The sequence below is a fragment of the Pezoporus wallicus genome, unplaced genomic scaffold, assembly GCF_028554395.1.
Source record: "Pezoporus wallicus isolate ANWC-B61680 ecotype Strahan unplaced genomic scaffold, APGP_CSIRO_Pwel_v1 scaffold_7107, whole genome shotgun sequence".
Classification (NCBI taxonomy): Eukaryota; Metazoa; Chordata; class Aves; order Psittaciformes; family Psittacidae; genus Pezoporus; species Pezoporus wallicus.
Window position 1 is genome coordinate 143,076 of NW_026642114.1, and position 21,783 is coordinate 164,858.

The 21,783-nt window shown below is 36.9% G+C and overlaps 1 protein-coding gene across 5 annotated transcripts in view; it reads right to left on the reverse strand.

Moving 5' to 3' along the window:
• The window catches only part of DNM3 (dynamin 3), a 180,383-nt gene that overhangs the window by 123,398 nt on the left and 35,202 nt on the right, over positions 1-21,783 (reverse strand). For 2 of the 5 annotated variants that reach the window (XM_057427464.1, XM_057427461.1), the window contains exons 9-15: positions 20,720-20,787; positions 19,069-19,207; positions 17,060-17,146; positions 15,374-15,444; positions 11,636-11,684; positions 9,992-10,021; positions 2,927-3,040 (exon numbers count right to left, since the gene is read on the reverse strand). In XM_057427464.1, coding sequence (XP_057283447.1) covers positions 2,927-3,040; positions 9,992-10,021; positions 11,636-11,684; positions 15,374-15,444; positions 17,060-17,146; positions 19,069-19,207; positions 20,720-20,787 — 558 coding nt within the window. Of the gene's footprint in view, positions 1-2,926; positions 3,041-8,784; positions 8,803-9,975; positions 10,022-11,635; positions 11,685-15,373; positions 15,445-17,059; positions 17,147-19,068; positions 19,208-20,719; positions 20,788-21,783 lie in introns of all 5 variants that reach the window. The other 3 variants (XM_057427465.1, XM_057427467.1, XM_057427466.1) reach the window with 3 other exon arrangements.

Here is a 21,783-nt window from a genome sequence, read left to right on the forward strand (position 1 = left end):
ACCTCAGAGTGAACTCCAGATCATAGAAAATGGGCTCAGTTTACGCCGGAGGAGTACACAGCCCTAGAGGTCCTAGCAAGCAGTGCAGGTTTGTAAAGCAATTGTCACAGCTCCCTGGTACACAAACTGCTACAACATTTCTTACTCAGGGGTAGAGGCCCGGGGGGGGGGGGGGAGAACTCTTCCCTGTGGCAAGAGAACAAAGCTGAGACCTGACTTTCAGCGTCTTCCCAGCCGCAATGGACAGGATCTTGCTGCTGTGCAAGGACTGCAGAAGTGACCAGCTCAAGTGGGAGGCACAAGGAATCTGAACTTCCTACGACCTCACAGCATGCACAGCCGAGCTGGGCCCGGGCACAGTCCAGAGACATAAACATGGATATCACTTCACACATCACTGAAGACTACGTATCTTACCAGGCTGGAAATATACCAGCATGCAGCCATTTCAATAATCATCTGAGACAGGATGTGACAACTATCAAACCAATCTGAAAGTGAGGAGAACATTTATGAGAGATGAAATGTAATTGTAAAAAATGGAATTCAGCCAGGAGATCAAATATTTGCTTCTTTATTTCCAAAGCTAGTAGTTCTGTTTCTGAAACAAGTCATCTTTTGACTAACCTAACGATTGAGCTGTGGCTTTGACCTTCTTCAGAAACCAGATTTTACTAATTTTTTAAGTCCTACTGAGAAAGGTTCAGTAGCAAGTAAAAAAAAAATAAAAAAAATAAAAAAATCCAAAATAACTTTGTGACATCTTTCCCAGGGCAGAATAGTCAAATTATGCAGCAAATCTGTATTTAAGGAGGAACTTCTTCCATCAGCAAAGCATGGAATAGTACTACACTATTATCACTCTAAGAAATTCCTGAGTGATCTGCCATATTGGCCTGAATGACCTACTTGCATTTTTTTGACTCTTTAAACACAACTCTTTGGCAATTAAGAGACATTATTTTTAAATATGCATATGGAAATCACTGAATCAGACAGTGGCCATCTCCCTCCGTGTACTATTCTGACATTCCCAAGTGACTCTCCCTAGCACACTGTCAAAACAAACTATTTTTAAATTTGCATAACAGAAGACATTCTCTAATTATTTGCAGGAATTGCTATATTTCACACTAAACAAAGATCAGACTCAAAAAAAGCAATACCAAGACTACTTTAAAAATTGCCACAGTGTATCTTGGATGCATCTCCAATTGCTTGAGAAAGAACATGGCAACGGGTTTTATTCTCACCATGTCACTTCTTACAGTAACAGTCACCTGTACCTAATCTAAGAAGTTCTAGTAGCTTCAAGACAGATCACAGAAAAACAACATCTTCAAGTTTTCAAACCCATAAACGCACCTTTGCATTTATTTTTTATTATTTTTTTGTGTCATTGTAATAAAATAGTTCAAGTTTTATTTCATTAATCTGAGAATAAAACTTTTCCTCCTGACACTTAGTTGCTCCTCTCTGACATGCACTCATTTTCCTGTCACAGTAAATACATGTGAATCCATTTAAAAACTAAATAAAAGGGCAAGGGGAAAAATCTTTGAGATTGGCCTGGTTTGTCTCTCTATCTGAAGGTCTATCCCAAAATGATAATCAACCCAGGTAAAAATAAACACTACTAACCAACCCAGTTTCCACCATCAGCACTATTACTGAATAGCTACCCATGTGAAGTTGGACCATTGTGGTTTAACCCCAGCTGGCAACTAAGTATCAGGAAGCCACTCACTCATTCCCCTACCCCACCCCAAGGGATGGGGAGGAGAATCAGAAAAAAGAGCAACCACATTCTGGATTCACAGACTCAGCAGAGTTCTGGCTTATGTACATGCATTGTGGGACCTCTCCCTAGCGGTTCTAGAAAATCCACTGCAATAAAACACTAGGTTAATTTAAACAGAATATAAATTTTGTGCACAGTCCCCATCACCTAACTCCCTGTTTTGCTGAGGCAAGCCATTGTTTGATTATTACTTAGAATAAGATGGAAAGATCATCTAAAATTTTTAGAGCTCATCTAAAAATTTCTTTACCTGTGCCTCTTCTCTTTTATCCAACAAACTGGTTCACCCTAGGAAAAATCACTAAATTTTTGCTGAACACATTTAATTTAGAAAAACAGGGCTACGTCTCTGACACAAAAATAAAAAATAAAAAAAAAAAAAACTGAAAAAACAAAACAAAACAAAACCCAAACCACAAGATCTTTATTCTACAGTTGACAGTGTAGCACACGTAATAATCCTATTGCTCCATTTTAACCTTCAAAATTTAACAAGACTGGGTTTTGGATAGAGCATATCATTACCAACATTGTGGGAAAAAATTATTAAAGAAAACAGACAAACTGCGTACCAACATATTCAATAAAGTGAGCAACTGATCAGCAGCAACATTTCTTACCAAGGTGTATTTTTTCAAATTTGAAAATCCATACCAACCAACTATAGAACACAACACACAGGCTTTTCATCCTCTTAGAATACAAGGCCAGAGAACACCTGTCATTAATTCAATTGCTCTAGTTATACTTAGAAGTAACTTTACCTAGACAATTCATGATCAACATACGGTAGATGTGCAAGTGCAGTCCAAACAGGTATAGGACGATAACCAGAACATTCTAAAATAGGCTGCCTTCTCTCCTCATCCCAAAACCAATGTGTGGAAAAAATTAAAACAAAAAAAAACAAACAAAAGCACCCCATATAGTACTCTGTATTTCTTATCAACATTTCAACAGAAGTCTTGGGTTCATTTTCCATGAATGAAACCCAGAAAATTTAAAGGACTCAGGTAAAGCCTTAAAACATTCTTTCCATTGAAGTCTGTACAAGCTTTTATTTTAAGGTGATCTCAGAAGACTGAATATTGCCCCGCCCAAAGAAAAAAGTTCTTCATTGCTTACCTCGTCATCTTTATACCAGGACAAGCTTTCTGCAGTTAGAACGAACCAGTATTCCTTGGATCCTCCTTTCATGATGCCGATATTGTTGATGGTCAGCCAGCCTTTTCGGATGACCTGCGCAGAGGTGCAGTCAGGCACAAGTTTAGTTCATTACTCGACATAATTCTGCAGTTGCGTTCACTAAATAAATACTTGCTAAGAACAAGTGATTTTTTCAGTCTCTGGCAAATTCAAGAGTTTTTGCAGGTTCCCATCATTCAACAAAAATATAACCAACCAAAAAACAACGTTCAAGTGAATATAGTGTTTGCAGTCAAAAGCTTGGGAAAAAAAGAGAAGCTTAAGTATTATTGTGTTCTACCTACAGCAAGTACGTGTGCATTAAGGATCTTGTAAACTTGAAGATATTTATTTGCTGTATAATAACACATTGTAAAAGTCCATCCGAGTACATATATGACTAGTCTGTTCTAGTCCAATTGTTAAGTTCATTTGTAAAGTTGGATACTAGAAAAAGCACCTAGATTCTGGCAAAGTGAGTGGCTTCTGGGATGCACTGGGAATTTTCAGAAGTGGTGAATCATGTGACAAACTGGAGAGGTCTACTAAAGGTAATTTGAAATTAAGATAGAAATTGTTAAGAGGTATATGAGAGCTGTTTTTCTCTCATAAGGTAGAAGAGGAAAAGAAGAAAAAAATCTAAAATTAAGGTGGCAATAAAAATCAGGGGGGAAATGGGTAAAGCAGAACCTTGTAAAACAGATACAAGTCAAAGATGAAAAAACAGATGGAACAGCATACCTATACATACTAAAGCCTGGAGGCTACATCATACAAAGAGAAAGAGGAATAAAAGAGAACTTAAGAGTAATGAGACAACTCCAGAGGTGAAGAAGAGAGAATGGTCATGAAAACTGGTCTATGGATCATACAGAAGCTTTCAATTTTATTGGAACATTTATTGTTTTCCAATATAATTATGAGAAAGCAAGCTTGCTTTCCTATTATACTCTGAGCAAAACAACAGAATGCTCCCAAACACACAGATGCAGGGAACCTCACCCATCCTGTTTCTCCCCACAGCTACATCCTTTACTTGCCTATGAAGCATTAAGATGGAGAGAAGTGGCCAAAGAAGCCCTTCAGAATTCCCTCAGCAAGTCCCACAGCATGAACTTGTGTGATCAAACATGAATTTCCTCTTGCCTTTAGAGAAATATGCAAGACTATGACCTTCCTCTCTTAAGATTTTACAAGTCTAGTTACTCCAGTATCAACAACCAAGCAGAGAAAAATCATTGCTCAATATCTATTCCTCGTCATCTATAAGAGTTTCAGAATCATGACTCACTGCTATTCAGCATGCACATTCATGTGAGCTCCTCAAAAAGAAAAACTAGCTTTGGTATCGCAGAGAGCAAGGGACTAAGTTATACCTGACAACTAAACCAAAGAAAGAGATGAAGAGTTGCAACTGAAAAGCTGATAAAATTATTGGCAATACACATAATCCAAGAGCACCAATTTAATTTCAAATAAGATGATCGTGTTTTACCCATTCACTACTAACCAGGCCAGCAATGTAAGAAAACCACTGAAGATCCAAAAACAGTCTACAGGTTTTCTGCCTGTAAGAAAATCGCTAAGAAAGCATTGATTGGGTTCTGAAGAGTCAGTAAACTACGAAAGAACTTAACAGAACTCCCATAGAGAGACTTGAAGATACAGTACAGGCAGAGTGAATGCAATAGCCTGTACCACAAAAGTTTCTACAGAAGTTTGTCATTATTTCCGATATTCACGTTCATCACAGGGGAGGAAGAGGGAACTGGAGAGAGGACATTATTGAGTACACATAGACATGGAATGCTTGTTTGAGTGCAAGTTGAGGGAAACATACTGACATGAACTTGATTACACATCAAAACCTCATTTTATTTTATGGTGTTTATTGAAGTATACTTTTAACAGGAAACAAGCAACATGCACATATAGCCAGCGTACTGGCCTTCAGGCAGCTGCCACAAAACAAGTTGTGGAACCACATTAATGTCTTTTTTTTTTTCCCTGCACCAACTACACAAATACAAATGTAAGAGATTTTAGGAAAAAAACAAAAACCAAAAAAACAAGGAAATTGAAATTCCACAACCACTTAAACTTAGCTCCACAACAAGGTGAGCTATATTTGTACAGCAAACAAAATACTTCACAGCAAATGTACAAAGGTGTTTGTTCCCATGGTATAAAGAAACTGAAATAAGAGGCTGTGCTGTGCAAGAGCATGCTGTTGAACCATGCTCTCTGCAATTGAAAACACTGTGAATGTGAATATGCTTCCTTATAAAGCACATCACATACAGGAAGAACTGGCAGCAGAGCCAGCACACTACTGAAATTGGTTTGGACACACATCTTACAGAGGGTGAAAAAATTTGAAGACAGGTATATCACAGCGGGGATGAAGAGGTGGTTTCTAGAAGCAAACCAGTAAGAAACACCTGAGTAGCACGTTCTAGCACCTTGCAGGTGATGAGCAATTAAAAGGGAATAGAAGTAGCACATTTTGCTTATTCCATCCAGTGCTCTCCCTCACCATTACACCAAAGGTTTTGTAGCATGTTAGTAAGAATCAAATTTCCTCAGTTTGAGAGGAATGCATTTGTGGCAGAGGTCTCAGAACAGACCAAGCCATGGTTTTAAAAATCTAAACTATATAAACCATTTAAAAAGTAATGAAACTTTTAACACTACTCATGTAGGATCTGCATTAGTTGCATAGCTCCAAAATACTGTCTTGCTCCAGTCAATGCATCTCCCCATAGATACATAATCATTGTTGGGTGTAGACAGAAACAAACCAACTTGCTGATACAAACATTGGTCACTGTCTTGTAAAGAAAGGAATTTGCCAGTTGTTTCCTCAAAAATCCTGTGTGCTGAGGATTAGAACCAGCTGTCATTCCCACACAACACTGCATGAAAAGCAGGGCACCAAACTATAGTTTATAGTAATATATAAAGACAAAATATAAATATGTATATAATATATAGTGGATATAAAATACAATATATAGTGTAATTATATAATAGATTAATACATTACATAGTATATATTAATATTATTAGCTATAATAAATTATATCATGTATTATATTAATATGTTAAAATATATATAGATACATATGATATCTAATATATAAACAAGATATAGTGACATCTTGGGGTTTATGTGCAAATTTCTAGCCTGTTTATCTACACCTCCTGGGAAAACAGGGTACTATGTTTTCTAAAATATCCTGGACACTACAACAGATTTCAGTTATCAAAAAAAACTGGAAGCAGTTCCAGGGGACATGAAGAGAGAGAAGATGGACTTATTATGTTAAGCCTCCTGTTCTTTTAATTTAATTGTTCCTGTTTCCCAAGCACATTTTTTTAACTACAAAAAATTACACTTTCAGAATACTCAGTACCAGTGTTGGGGTCAGGAGGGAGGGAGATGTCAAATCAAGGTTTAAGTGCAAACAAAGTGAGATTAAGCAACACAGTTTTCTTTTCTGGAGAAGGTAAATTACAACTAAGACACCAGCCAACTTCTCAGATAACTCAAGCTATATTTTAGAAAAAATGAACTTCCATGAGCAATAAGCAAAGATTTTCTAAGAGACTTCTGAAATTAAAAAAAATTCTGATGAGGGTGGTTGTTTTGTTGGGTTTTTTTTGTTTTTTTTTTGTTGGTTGGGTTTTTTTAACTATTGTGTTAGCTATGTTGTATAGCACTTTAGTTTGAAAAATAATCTCAGTAAATAGTGTGTTTCATTATTGTTTTCACTAGTTCATATTCTGGTTGGTTTGGACTGAAGAGATCCATTTCAATATTTTCTATCATATTTCTAAATGTCACTCTGTGCAAACCGGATATTATCAACATGAGTTGTGCATGTCAGAAAATGAAATATATAAGCATTGCCAGAAGCTACTGAAGACAATATTCTGACCGGTAGCTGGACTCCATGTACAGGATAAACAAGAGATGACACAGTTCCTTCCTTCAGGGTCCTGATACCTAATCTGGGTGTCTGAAAAAATGAAACTTAGAGGGTACGAATGCACATGAACAAGCCAGAAGGAAGTCATATTCTGATAGTTCAGCTGCACAAGACCCAAATCATATCTGTTGTTCCTATTCTCCGCCACTTCACGTATAAACAGGAAACCAGGATTTGACACAGTAAGTACGTTTTATGTATTCTTGCAAGACTTATTAATTCCATTCCAAATAGGTATTTATAAAAGAAATACATTAGAGAATCAAATTAAAAGAAGTATTTGAAAGATGATTTCAAGAAAAGAAAGAGATAAGTGAAATTAACTGGACAGACAGAACTGTAAGTGTGAAAATCAGGAGACTAGCTACTTCCATAATACAAGCAACAGCATTTGTTGAGCTAACAAAACTCTCTATTAAAGTTGCGTTACATAACTCCATAGAAATAATTTTGAACACACAACTCCCAGCATTACTCAGTCTTCTAATCACTGTCATAGCAATATGCGTTAGCAAATAGTAAGCACATTGAGAGAACAAAAAAATGCACAAACTACGAGGCTTCCTCAGAAGCCAGTGGTTCTCTGGGTTCATTTATTAAGATTCTCGCGCTTCATAGGCTAAAAAGGAACAACAGATTAGAATGGAATCCTAATACACTACTTCACTGTAATTTGCCAAAGGTCAGAATGTAAATTGATCAGATCTGTTCCAATAATGAGCACAACTGAGATTTTGTGATATTGCCTCCCCCAAATATCACTCCACACTATATTGCATAACTTAAAAAATGACAGCAGAGGCTTAATTCCTAAAAACATGTTTACTTTAAAGAAAAACAAAGTCTTTACTGAAGCAAAGCACTTGGTAGTGAAAAACTGAAACAAGCTTCCAAATGTAGTTAAGCAAAGATTAAGGTGATCAAGTCAATCATGAAAGAATCTTAACCTAAAATATAAGTATAGTTAAAGGCCATTTTGAATCTTGGTAAGGTGAAAATTCAACAGCAGCATGTCTCATTCAAGGATATTTCAAAGTTTACCATCACATGGTTGTCTGCAGGCACCACCTCTTTTACAGAAACACTGTCATTTCTTAACAGAACAGCCTTCTCATTATTTCTCATGACCAAGGCACAAGTTTCCATTTCCACCTACTTGCTAAAAAGAATAAATAAAAATATTCTGTTTATATAATTTTCCTGGGTCATGCAAAATACCAGGATCTAAGTGTATCTGAAGAAGCAGTAAAGTACGCTACAAAGCAGGATTAAAAAGAAAAAAAGGACAAGGGTTACTAAGGAAAAAGTTATTAGCACTACAGTTTAGGCCAACTGATGGGGTCTGAATGCTACTTGTGTCCAGAACAAGTGAATCAGATTGCCGGTGTAACATTGTAGAAGACCAGATCAAAGACTTCAAATCCAAATCTCCAAGTAACTTGGACAGTGACTTGAAACTCTTAATTCAGATTAAGCCCCTTCTCCAACTTCAGGGGCTACTTCAGATTTTACCACAGAAATAAAACACAAAACAGAATTTCATATAAATTTTATACATTTCTTTGTATTTTGAGTATCTTGCATTCTCACACAGAGTATCGATTGGGCACATGGAGCAATGACACCTTCATCTTCAAAAGTTTATCATGATGGGGAGCTTTAAACACAATTTCAGTCATCAAAATAAATCTCAACACACAAAATATAGTTAAGAGTGTCAGCTTTCAGGAACCAGATCTTGCTAGCATGATGTGTAAAAACAAGCATTACACTGATTATTTCAAGCAAATTAGAAGACAGACTAACCTGTGGCTTAAAAAGAAACTTTGTGGAGTCAAGTCAAAACCTCAGGCGGTAGCAAAGAAAACACAAACAAAAAAGGCCAAAGATTAAGTGTGAGGTGATATTAGTAGACAAAAGAGAAGCAAGAACATGCTAAGAGGAACTGGCATTACACTTCTTCCAAAAAACGCAATATTGCACTCATCTGATTTCTGAGACACAGAAACAGTGAATGGTTATCTGCATCATTCTAGTTTAAGGCAAGCTACAAAAAAAGGAAAGCAGTTGATTGTAAATGAGCATCCCACTATTTTGGAAAAATAATGATCTTGATCTCCCAAGAGATTAAATTCAAGTGCTACTGAAATCAGTGCTGCCTTGTCCTGTTTCCTGTATTGAACATAAGTCTAGTTTAAGTTTGTTTGAAGTTATAACTAACATAATGTGGTGATTGATAACTGGAAAATTATGTTTTCATCATAGATATTACTACAGAATGAACATGATAGAGATTTACCTCTTCCACCTAACCATCAGTAAACCAAAAGTAACTTGTTATAAAATTAACTACTGTTTAGACAATTAATTCTAATTAGTAATATTAAAGGCATTCACATATTTATTTACTCATGAAGTGGAAGGGTTAGAAAAGAGTCCATCCATGACATATTGATCCTGCTGATGCTTTGAAAAGAATGCTAAAAGGGCTTTATATATTCCTAAGTTTATTAATAAACTCACTTATTCTATCAGAAGCAATTCCTTTACATAAACAATAACATCAGTACCTGTACCGACAAATAGCACGTTCATTTACGCAAGAGGTAATGTTTTCTTTTGGTTACCAGAAACTTATTTGCCTACCTTTCAAAAAGAGGTTTACTATGAATAGAGGCACACACATCAGACAAAAACTTCTTTCCAGTTATATAAAAAACGGAATTAGTTGGTTTAGTTTGAGAAGCTCAGTACATTATAAAAATATTAAATTAATTCAAAGTTTTCTACAACATTTTAAGTTATATTAGTTCATACTTGTAACAGCAAGTTAGTAGCAGTTAAGTGATGAACTGCAATTACACTTTGTTGAGGAAGTGTTACAGACAAGACAGTTTAACATTAAATAGTTAGGTACCAAGTATTCACCAAACCAATGAGTTAGAGACAAACTTTGCCCTCTGAGAAGCTAAATGGAAAAGCAACAATAAAGCTTACAGAACTTAGCTCGTACAATTTGCCTTGAAGGCGGTAGATTGGTTCCCTGAAATAGCAAATTGCAGAAATGAAGTTTTATTTCAGAAACATTTTCTCATTCTTTTCAACTCCAAACAATTAACTTTCAAACATCTGTTTGTTATCTTTAAAATAAAAGGTTCAGCAAAGTCCATTATGCCATAAATAATCAAGTTTCAACATTTAAAATGCCAAGCTTTTTCTCCACTTCTGTAGAGAGAGAACATTCACTTAATTAAAAAATCATTAATTTTATTTGTGTATTTTTAAAGACACTGATAATTAGTTGATTTTCCTTTTATGGGACACTCCAGAGTGATGACGGTTGTTGTGTTTGACACGTGTTCCGGCAGAGCTAGATAAGAGGGAAATCTCTCCTCAGAGGGGAGAGACTTGTCTTTGAAGTCCTTTCAGTGTTTAGACCCTTCAACTTTTTTCATTTGAGTCCAAACCATACATTACATCAAAAATGCCAGTCATGCTGGTCAGGCTGTGGAGGACCACCAAATCCAAGAAGCCGATGGATTATTTAGAATAACATCTCAAAAATAACTAGCAATTTCTTGGTGGAAGGAAGATGTTGGATTTCTATCCCCCAAAAAGCTGAGTACATTTTCAAAAAATGCTAGAACTATCATCTACAGCAGCAACATCAGGTTTACCACCTGAGGGATCCAAATTATGGGGTCATATTTGAAAACCTTGACCTTTGACCTCCTGAGCATTGTTTGACCAAATTGCACATGAAAACATCAGGAAGATGTTCAATACCAGTAATTATTTATACAAAATGTCATTGTCTTATTTTTCCTAGAATTTGTTAGCTCCTTTTAAAGTATGCAGTAATTCCATAGCATTTAATTTCTGTTTAAGACTTTGCAAAACCCTCAAAGTGAGCAGAAACCGAGGTTGTAACATTTTCATTATTTTCATCTCATATAAAAAAAAGAGGACTGATCCTGTGAAGTACTGAGCACTGCTGGCCCACATAAAAGCAAAGAAAGAAGCAAAGCTCAGAAGCACTTAACATGCTGCAGAATCAACCCCATATTCTTATATGATAAAAAGAAATAATTTCATTAATGAATAAATAATAATTAATCAGAAACAATCCACCAGTTATTCTTTGTTTACTTTGAGAAAGGCCTATGATACATAGCCAAAATCTTTGTGAAGTCAACTGAAAGTTTTCAGAAGAGCTGAAGGCAAATTCACTTTTGCTTGATGAATTGCCCCTTCACTGCTATTAAGCTATGAACATGTAAGAACGAGTAAAATGACCATCAGAAGGCACACACAAGCAAGTACTCACCAGCATTTTGGATTCTGAAATTCAGAAATTTGCAGTTAATGACAAAATACATTGATGTGTAACATGAAAGATACAATGCACTAAATGGCATGGGAGGGGAGACACTAACCAGCGGTGTGAGCAGCAGCAGAAATATTAAACAATAAACAATGGTAACAATGAAAGTCAGGTGGCTCTGAAAAATTCAGTAAAACAAGGCAGTGATTTGATGATGTATTTTATGTTTGAAGCAGAAAAGGTGAATGATACAACAAATTAACACAGCCAAGAAAACCAAACAGCTTGGATTAACTTGCACATGCTATTGTCCATTCTCTGTTAGGTGCCTACCTGATTTCCCACTGCACTTTTGTTAACCTGACTGCTTCTTTGTTGGGCACTAAGGGAAGCAGAGGAAAAGAGTTATACTGAAGAAACTCAAATTAAACCAGTTCCTGAGGAACAGAATTTAGCAGTAACAGTTACTTCTGATTCTAGCACAGAAAGCTAGAGCAACATAGAAACACAGCAAAATTGTTGCATATATGTGCATATTGCAACTACTTTTTCTTACAGCATAGGGATGCCGGCTTACATGTGCCTGCTCAGGACAAAAGGGAAATGCACAGCAGATGGCTCCTACTAACCATCTCCTTTGCAACATCCTACTTGGATTGGTAACGACTGCTAAAAGCACAGAGAAATTGTGGCTCATGTGCTTAACTTGGGAAGCACTAGCCTCTATAAATATTCAAAAAAGACAAAAAGCAAGCCATTTCTTTTACTTAATGCAATACAATAAAATCCTCCCCTGCTGGAGGCTCCTTAATAACTTTGTCTTGATGGTTTGTTTTGGATATTATTCTAATATTTATATGCACTTTGAGGATCTAAATATAACCATGGATGAAGCTGTCACAAAGCTGGTTCAAAAAGCTGGAATAGTATAGAACAAAACATATTTAAAATTAAATCATATTTAAAATATTTTGCTTAATTCTTGAACTCTGGTAATCCCAGTTCCTGAACAATACACACTCCTCTCTCAAGAACATACAAGTCGCCATTAATTCTAAAAGCATTTGCATTACGTGGTGGTTTGTAAGTGTTAGGCCACAACATTAAAATACTGCTGGAAAGTGGAAGAAAAGTGTTCAGAAAGCAGGCTTTGGCTACTCAACCACCAGAGTGGCCACTGGCACCAGAAAGTTTTGTTTGGATTAGATTATACCATTTCTCCAGGCATTGATTAACTAAGAAAAAAACATACATATTAACCAGCTACAAACACTGCTCTGAAAGAGTAAGAAAGATGCCCTTCACAGCCTAGGGGCCAATCCTGCAACTCTTTTGTGTATAGCTGCTGTTCCAAAGAATTGCTGAAGCACCAAGCTCAACCCTGTCCCAATTCTGATCCTGCCCTGCAGACCATACTTTATCAACCCAGCAGCCCAAATGCTGTTCACAGGAAAATCCACAAGGATGTTTATTTCATATGTCTGTTCACTGGACTTAGCCCTCAATCATCCAGGCTTTCTGGCCAAATAACACTGCATGCCTCTGGTGCATCGTCCGGAGTTGCACAAGCTTTGGTGCATAAATTATGACTAAATACAAAATAACGTGCACACAGAGAATACAGCACTAATCTCTCACCAATTCCAATCTGTTGTTTAAAAAACACACAAGGTGGTTTTAGGAAACCTAACTGTCATTCAGTTTAGTTTTTGTTTGTCCATTTTGTTTCTTTTTTGTTGTTGGTTTGGTTGCAGCTTTTTTTGTCACCTTAGGGAAGCTAATTAGACCACTAACATCATACTTCAAGCCCCAGGCCTTTCAGACAGCAATTTGTCCTCTATTAACTGTTCTAAATACAAATTACTCTCTCTGTAGATTAAAGCATGTAGCTATGCCTAAGTTACACCAACTGGAACCAAACCTTACTCCAACATTTTGCCACTTGCTCTGCTAAGTGAGACAAACATTAATATTCCAGTTTCATCATTTCATAACTATGCAAAGTTGTTCTAAATACTGGCGTTCTTAAGTCCTTCTCAAGTCAATTCACATCTCACTGTACCTGCCTTAGGCCCCACAACATATTTTGAAATGTCTTGTACTCTCATGAGCAGGGTTCACAGGACTTACTCTTATAAAACACTGAAGTCACATGAGACAACTGGCTAGAAGACTCAGCTAAAGAAAGGAAACACTAAGGAATCTGGGGAATCTATAGTCCAGGATGATTAGATATTGCAGAAAATTATTTTATTTACCCCAAAATTATTATATTTTCCAGTTTTAACACAATTGCTGTAACAGTAATATGGTTATAGTTTAAAATGTGTTATCTTCTACTGTTTAGCTTATTCATTAGTATATTTTACATTTTACATTCTTCTTAGTTATCCAAGTTTTCTCTTCCAGCTGAGCACAAGTCAGCAAAGATACTTCCCTTCCCATCCCTACAGAAACACTTGCTTAAACTTATCAGCGAACATAAGCAAAGAGCTGTTTGTTAATCTGTTTATATCTCATTCATAGCAGCTGGGGATTTCTAGATCTCAACTAGCAAAAGCAGCAGCAGCTTTCCCAAAAAAATTATCTTGGGCATTGCAACTCCTTGGAAAAGACAGCAGTGAGGACCACAGACTGAACTACAGGCCCCAGCAGCAGCATCCACAAAGGCAATTTTTCCAGAGGAGAGACATAATGAAATAACTCCAGATACACTTGGCTCTCCAGAATCCAAGACTATAACACATGGAAGGTTCCATCTTGACACAAGGAAAAGTCTTTTCACAGTGAGGAGAGGTAAGCCTTGGAGCAGGCTGCATAGAGAAGCTGAAGAACCTCTGATTTTGGAAGTTTTCCAGATCTGACTGGACAAAGCCTTCAGTAACATGGTCTGAACTCAGCACTGACCCTCCTCTAAGCAGGAGGTTGGACTATGTGACTTCCCAAGGTCACAACACACACCATGAATATATATGGAGTGTTTTTAGCAGGCTTTTTCCTGTCAGAAAAGGATGAAGAGAAGTAAATAGTAGGCAGGTTGTTATCTTGACCTCTAGAAGGCCAGCTACCATTCCTACAACATCCTGTCATTTGTCAAGAAAACTGATAAAGATATCTAGGACCTGCAAACAATTCTAGAGAAAGTTGCTCAAACCAAATACATAAACAGCGCCTGCTTTGCTTTCTCCCCCCCTCAGCTTAGTGAACTCCATGTTTTAAACCTTCAAGGCATACTGGCAAAGATGCAGACCTTCCTCCACAGTCCTAACTAGAATAGACCATATTACGATGTGCACTGTGATGCCAAACTTTGTTGCCAGCATCCCACATGGATGAAACCTGCTATGATTCCAAACACTGTCATGGCAAATATGGCATGAATATGATTGAAGAACAATTATTTTTCAAAGAGTGAAGACATCCTTAACATTTTTACTAATGCCAAAATGTTGGTATGAAGTCCCTTAAGCACAAATTGCTGGAAGCTGAGGGAGCACATTCTGGAAAATATTCTTACAGCTTTTTCAATTAAGTAAGAACGTCAAACCAGGCCCTGCAGGGCATTCTGCTACTATTATTCTCTACAGCCAAACAGCAGGCACACATATAATTCAGTGACATCCATTACTCTGAGTAAAACCATTTCACACAGAATCACAGCTCCCAAAATATGCAATAGCAACAATGTGGAAAGACCACCAATATTATACATTTCTGTGGTCCAAAAATGGATACAGCAACGACATCAGCTTGCCAAAGCTGCTTCCCAAGATGCATGTGATTCCAGACCAAGACATAAGCTTCAGCTTCAGTAAAACCAGGCTTGTGAATTGGGGTAAAGAGTCCCCTACAGGCTTAACAGATTTCAACAGTGTGTATATTGAGAAAGAGCATGTCTGGGACTTGGGAGCTTACATCTTCATGGTCCCACTTCAGAACCTGTGTTCTGAACATCTGAAAAAATATATTTAAAAAAAAAAAAAAAGAGGAAGAAAAACATCAAAACAAACAAAAGAAAAAACCCCAAACAAACCTGACAGTGCCTTTATAAGAAAATCTCTATATACATACTTTGCAAAGCCAATGAAGTCTTCATGGTTGGTGTTGATGTAAGAAACCTGAATATCAATCAGCAGCAGCACCTATTAGGGAGACAGAAGAGGAAAAAAAGGATGGGTAAGATGGAGGAGAGAGATTGAGGGAAAGGGAGAGAGGAAAATAACAGAACTTCTCGGATTTTTGAATTACTGAATATTACTTTCATAATCATTCAAGCCTAAAGCAACAATATTTTCTAAATCACACTACTTCTGTTTGTGTGCTCGTTTCCTAAGCTAGACTATAAAAGAGCTATTCCTTCTTACTATTTTTTTCCCTGATAGATTTCATTTTTCACTATCTTGGCACTTATCCACTTCATTAAAATGAATCACATATGGCCAGAGATTTTAATAATATATAACATAGATTCTAGCTCTATGTTTTGCAAGTTAAGCAAAATTCTAATTCAGCAAAGAGCTTGCTAAAATGTTAGAGAAAGCTCAACTCCCACCCTTGAACAGCTTCTTGAACATGTATGACACTGCACTTTCCCCCTGTTTTTTCTGACTTCCATTTATCAGGAAGAAGCAATGAAGAAATCCATCAGTACCAAACAGTAGCATTTAATCTCCACAAAGTGCACAGAGTTAGCTTTGTACAACTCCTCAAACACTGCATCACTCCCAAATTCTTCACAATTTCCAGAAGGTATCAGGTGCCTCACTCAGAAGCAAAAGACAGTGGGAATTTGGGTTTAGCTCTTATCTCTGAAAATATTCTCCCTAGTGTTCCATTAACAAGAACTACTAACAGCATGAATAATGATGGGAATATTTCTCAATAACCTATTTGGTCAACTCTTTGCATTTACAGAAAGCTGATACTTTCTACTTTGTTCAAGGAAATTGCCAGGTATGTGCACACAATGAAGAATAGAATAATAAATAAATAAATAAATTATTTTAAGTAACTTGTACCTGTTTCCAACTGAGAGTGCTACCTAGAACTCCCTGCAAGTACAAGCCCAGCAAATACAAGTTTTTAAAGTTACTTTTAAGTCTACATTCACAGCACAGATTAAACAAAGATGCAGGACATGCTGTAGAGCTCCCTAGCTCACACACAGACAGGACTAGAGAGCCAAGAGTCCAGAACAACTTAGGAGCTCTGCCTAGTTCTTCTTCCCCAAAATTTTCTGTTTTCACACTCTGCACACCCCACACAATAATTCTCCTTTCCACTTCCAGTGGATTTTCTTAATGTAATCTAACCTTTGAAGTTTCCTGGGTTTGGAGTGCTTAGCTGGGTGATGAATGTTGGGGGGTGGGGGGGTGGTTAAACTTTTTTTAAACTTGAAGTAAAGCCCGTCAGTCCTGCAAGAGTCCCAGTTACAACTGATTGTGGGCCTGACTGTAATTAGACTATGGGATGGGTATGTTAAAAAAAAAATGGAAACAAAGTTAGGCATTGGAAATTAGGATTTCCTGTAACAATTCTAGTCTCATCTGTCAAGGCTCTATGGTAGAGGAGCAGTTCCTCTCCCCCTCTAAAATGTGAAGCCTGCTGAATACAAAACCAAGCAAACAAACAAAAAACGCCAATAAAAATCTTCCATTGTCTTATTGTACTTTGTATGCAAGAACTTTCCTCCTGTCACAGTTTAAGCCAAAACAAGGACACCTCCTTCACACACTTCCCCAAATGATCTAGTCTCACCTGATCCTTGGTCTTCTCTTCTCTTTCACGAATGTAACCAGCAACAATTCTTTCCGTTTCCTCACACAACCTTGGGTATGTTGCCAACTGAAAAGCAAAACTAAGGTTCCAATTTGACACAAGGAAAATTCTTTTCAACAGTGAGGAGAGGCAAGCATTCGAATAAGGTGTATAGGGAGGCTGGAGAATCTCTGATTTTGAAAGTTTTCCAGATCTGATGGAACAACTGGAAATTTACACCTGCAGGGTGGCTTCAGTAGAACACAGGGAAGTCTCCAGCTTACCTCTCTGGAAGAAAGTAATTATTATAAATGTTTGGGCTAAAAGTTAACTACATTACAAAATAAGCCTTACTTGCTATTAATGGTCATTTCCCAGAGAAACCAGAGACACCTAAACCCTTGGATTGTTTCTATGCTTTTGCTCCACAAAACACTGAGGAAAACACATTCTGGACATGTGAACCACAATTCATCAGCCTTGGCGCGAGGTTTCTCCATGCCTCTCTTTTCTACTATGCCTAATTCCAGAGTAGCACTTTAAATAATTTCCAGATTTCTTATTTTTTGAAGGCTCCATCTTGTGGCAAGATCTTTACATCTCAACAGCAATACTTGAAAATGTTGTTGCAGAATGCAACAGTAAATTTGGCCAATAGCACTGGGAAAAAGAATCTGCATGATCAAGTCAAGTGACATATCTTTCAAACTTTGACAGAAGTGAAAAAAACTGGAAACACTGCTCAAAATATTGCAATGAATCTGTTCATGACCTTAGTCAAAAAGATTGTCACCTTTTCCTGTTCAAAGAAATAACTCATTAACCTGATCACTGGTACAAAAATAATTTTCATTATTCAGAAAAATGCAAAAGATGTGACAGGCTATTTCTCAACAGCTTCAGCATACTTGTGTTCACATCCCAAAACTGGTCCTATATTTGCTACTGTTAGGGTGCCCTTCACTCTGAAATGGTGGGAAAGACAGAGGAACAGAAAATGAGACAATAAAAGTAGCCAGGTTAGCTAAGAAGTCTACAAGAAACAATGGGGTCTTCTACAATATCACTGATTAATGGGAGAAAAGAGAATTGAAAATCAGCAACTGTTAAGTTGTCAATGCTCCAGGCAAGCGAGTCTCAATATTTGCAGATGACAACTTTCCTATGAAGGTGAAAAGTGTGAGGAAAAAAAAAAGAAAAAAAGATTCATATTAATATGTCTGACATGCTTCCCTAGCCCCTACTGTGGGGTGTGAAGTCTGAGATTTCATTCTACAAGTACAGACCAACCCAAGCACACACTTCAGAAAACCATTCTCAAGACTGATAGTACTGCCATCTTTAGTTCTGATAAACGTATTTAACTTATTACACCTGCAGGATCTCAATTTAAAAGTTTAATCGCTGCACACAACTTTCACATCAGGGAGTTCAATGCTCAGCAGTTCTTTGCACTTCAATATTTCTGCGCAGCAAGCTCATTTGTCAACACTAATACAAGGATATACAAATACAAGGGAGATGAAATCTTCCTAGTCTTCCACTTCTAACTTCTTGACAGCTGGAGATCAGGTATTTTGGAGTTGTGCATGAAAAAAGCACATATTTGTGGACCCATTACATTGCAAAGAACTGTGGTACTGCTCAGTAAATTTTCAATATAGAAAGAGCATTTTTCTCTCCATGACAGATGTCTCTGAACACATTTGAGGTCTTTTCTCTAGAAAAGTTTTGCTGTATCTTCCTCTTATTGCAACTCTTGACTCAGAAAAAAACATCCAATCATAAGGTGTATATATGTTCAAAACACAGGAATAAAAAAATAACATTTCCAGCATTACATTGTTTTGAAAGTTTTGCAGAAGTTGTAATTACTTAAGACAGTCTTACTCTGTACATCAAGTGACTCGGTCAGAAACCTCTTAGAATACCTTAACAAGCAAGATACGCTTTGTTATCTACTATACCATTATGTTATATTTGGATTACCAGATCTATCTGCAAATTACCTTTTTAGTGCACTTTTTGACAGTGTTGATTAACTCTTGCATCACCAGATCCACACTTTTTAAGCAAGGTCCTTTCAGCTTGACTATCTGCTTCTTAACAATGGCTTCAAATGCCATATCTGGAGTGAACAAACCTGTTCTGTGAACATAAAAGAATATGTAAGACAGTAATAAAAACATCGTGCAAGGCAGTTATTTTTACTGAATTGCTCATATCTTCATTTTCAGGGGCTAGCAGGTGAGTAATAATCCCTACACAAACAGACTTCCATAGAACTAAATTTGCTCCTTTCTCTAAAAAAGCGTCATTGTGAATAAAAATATAAAAGTAGAAACATGCCCTACTACTCAAAGATGACTGTGAGAACTCTAAAGAGTACTGACAGAATGCAGTAAGGCCTCTTCAGCAGTGCATCAAACTTCAGAGAAGGGATGAATGGCAGCTGCAGCACTCCATCCACGATCACTTGCATAGCAATCCTGTAAGACTCCTATAGCTGCACCTTTTACTCACAACAGGAAATATGGTTCTGTTACTCAGACTCCTATATGGATGATTTCACAGTGGTCACTGCATGCTATATGAACCTATATAACAGATACCATACAGAACCAGTTCTAAACAAAAAGGCCTTACTTCCCTTTCAAACACTGCTTACCAGGGTCTGTCTTGGTAGATTCATCATATAGAAAATGCAGACTATAAACAAATGCCCCAGACTATAAGTTCACTACATAAATTGCTCAACAAGACCTTTCCATCAATAAGGAAAAGTCCAGAAAAGTTGTAATGCTGCACCATGGCTACTAGAGTCAACCATCTGAGAATGTACTACACAAGTAACGCAAACAACATCTGCCAAAATACCAAAAACAACCAAGTTTGTAAGCAACGCTTTCAAAAGATATTATGTACTCACAAGACTGGGTGAAGCGGAAGGAACAACAACAACAACAACAAAAAAAAATAATCCCTCAAAACCCACAGAAGAACCTAAACTTTTTGGAATCTGCTCTATTGTCAAAAGAATAGAACAGAAAAATGGGTATGCTTCTGATAAAATGTCACTCCCAAATAGACTGAACATTTCAAAGTGAGATAATTAAGTCATTCCAAACCAAAAAAACAAATACCTCCTCTTCCCTAACCTAATAATATACTGCAGACACATCCACAAAATGAAACCTCAACCAACTCATTTGCAAATCAGTCATTTCAAGAAATGGTTGAAAATAAAAGCAAGTAAGATAGTGCAAGGAGTCTGCCACAATACAGGCTGAAAAGTTTTTTCCATATCAAGACAGAAGTTTTCCCTCTAAAATTTATGACTTTTTAGGAATACAGGTTTAACAGAACTGCAGATACTACCAGAAAAAAAAAAGCTATTTTACAAAGAAAAAATGTATATTTCTTTGTAAAATAATTTTCCAGCATTTTCCAGTAAGTTAAACCTCTTCAGGCAAACCAACTGTTTGGCTCAAAATAGCTACCTGAAAAATAGGAATGTGAAGGAATGGAATAAAAAAGGTCAGCTGCTGGCAGCAGCACATCACTAACATAGTCTAGCAGTCAGCAGTCAGTGTGGCCTCAGGTCAGAAAGACCACAAGCCTCTAAAATGTGACTGGGCTTCAAAACATGGGAGCACTTGCCTGATACCATGTATGTTCTTGATGGCATAACTTATTTCTCTCCGCAGTTCCTTCTCATTGAATTCCATCTAGAGGAACAAAAGCATATGAGATCACATTTGAGTGGTTTTTAATAACATAGAAAATGCTACCTCTCCAATAGAACTAAAAGGTGAGTTCAACTGGCAAAATATTCATTTCTAATGCCCCTAAACAAAGCATAAGTATTATAAAACATTTAAACACTAAGGCAGCAGTAAAGATTGTTGAAAATCATGCACCCTTCTGTTCCAGACATATCAACAGTTGGAACAATTTTACAGAGTTGATAGAATGTGCCAGAAACAGGATTTGGGAAATGCAATTCTTTTCTAAGCTTGGTTTCCTAAAGTGGTGGAATTTCTGTGTTTATGGTCTGTTTATCCTCCCCTTCCCATTCCACTGTTTTTCAACCAAACTTAGGAGTGGTCTCAGTTATGAAGTTAATAAAGCTTTTATTTAAGTTTCTTGAAAGCCAGCTAGGTGGAAGAGAAGTTAGTGTTGTCACAAACAAAAGGGTCATTACTTAAGCCCAACTATCATCTGTTCTGTTGGACTCCTAGTTGACCTATCACCTACATTGAAACCTTGGAACCAGCCATAACTCACTCTGGTTCTTACCCAACTTAAACTTAGGGGATATCAAAGCTGAGCATAAAACACGTCAGGAGGAAGCTTAGGAAAAGTGTAAAAAAAAAAAAAAAATCAAAAAATGTAGACTAGAGATACAGTAGAGTCCATGATGAGGTGGGAGAGAGGATCAACAAATATGCAACACATTTATAGGAAACTAGGTTTCATTAGTTCACATTCAACTGGACTTCTGTTTATTCTGTTACACAAAGGTAACAAGAAAAGATATATCAAAGTGAGAAATGTTTTCTCAAAACACCAAATTTTGTTCTGCTTGACCTACCACTATGAAAGCTAGCTTTGGTTTAATTCACTGAATAAAGGGATTAGAAAACACAAGAAACAACTATTTTCCATAACTCTAATTTTAATAGGTACTAGCTACTTAAGCACAATAATTTACCAATTGTAGT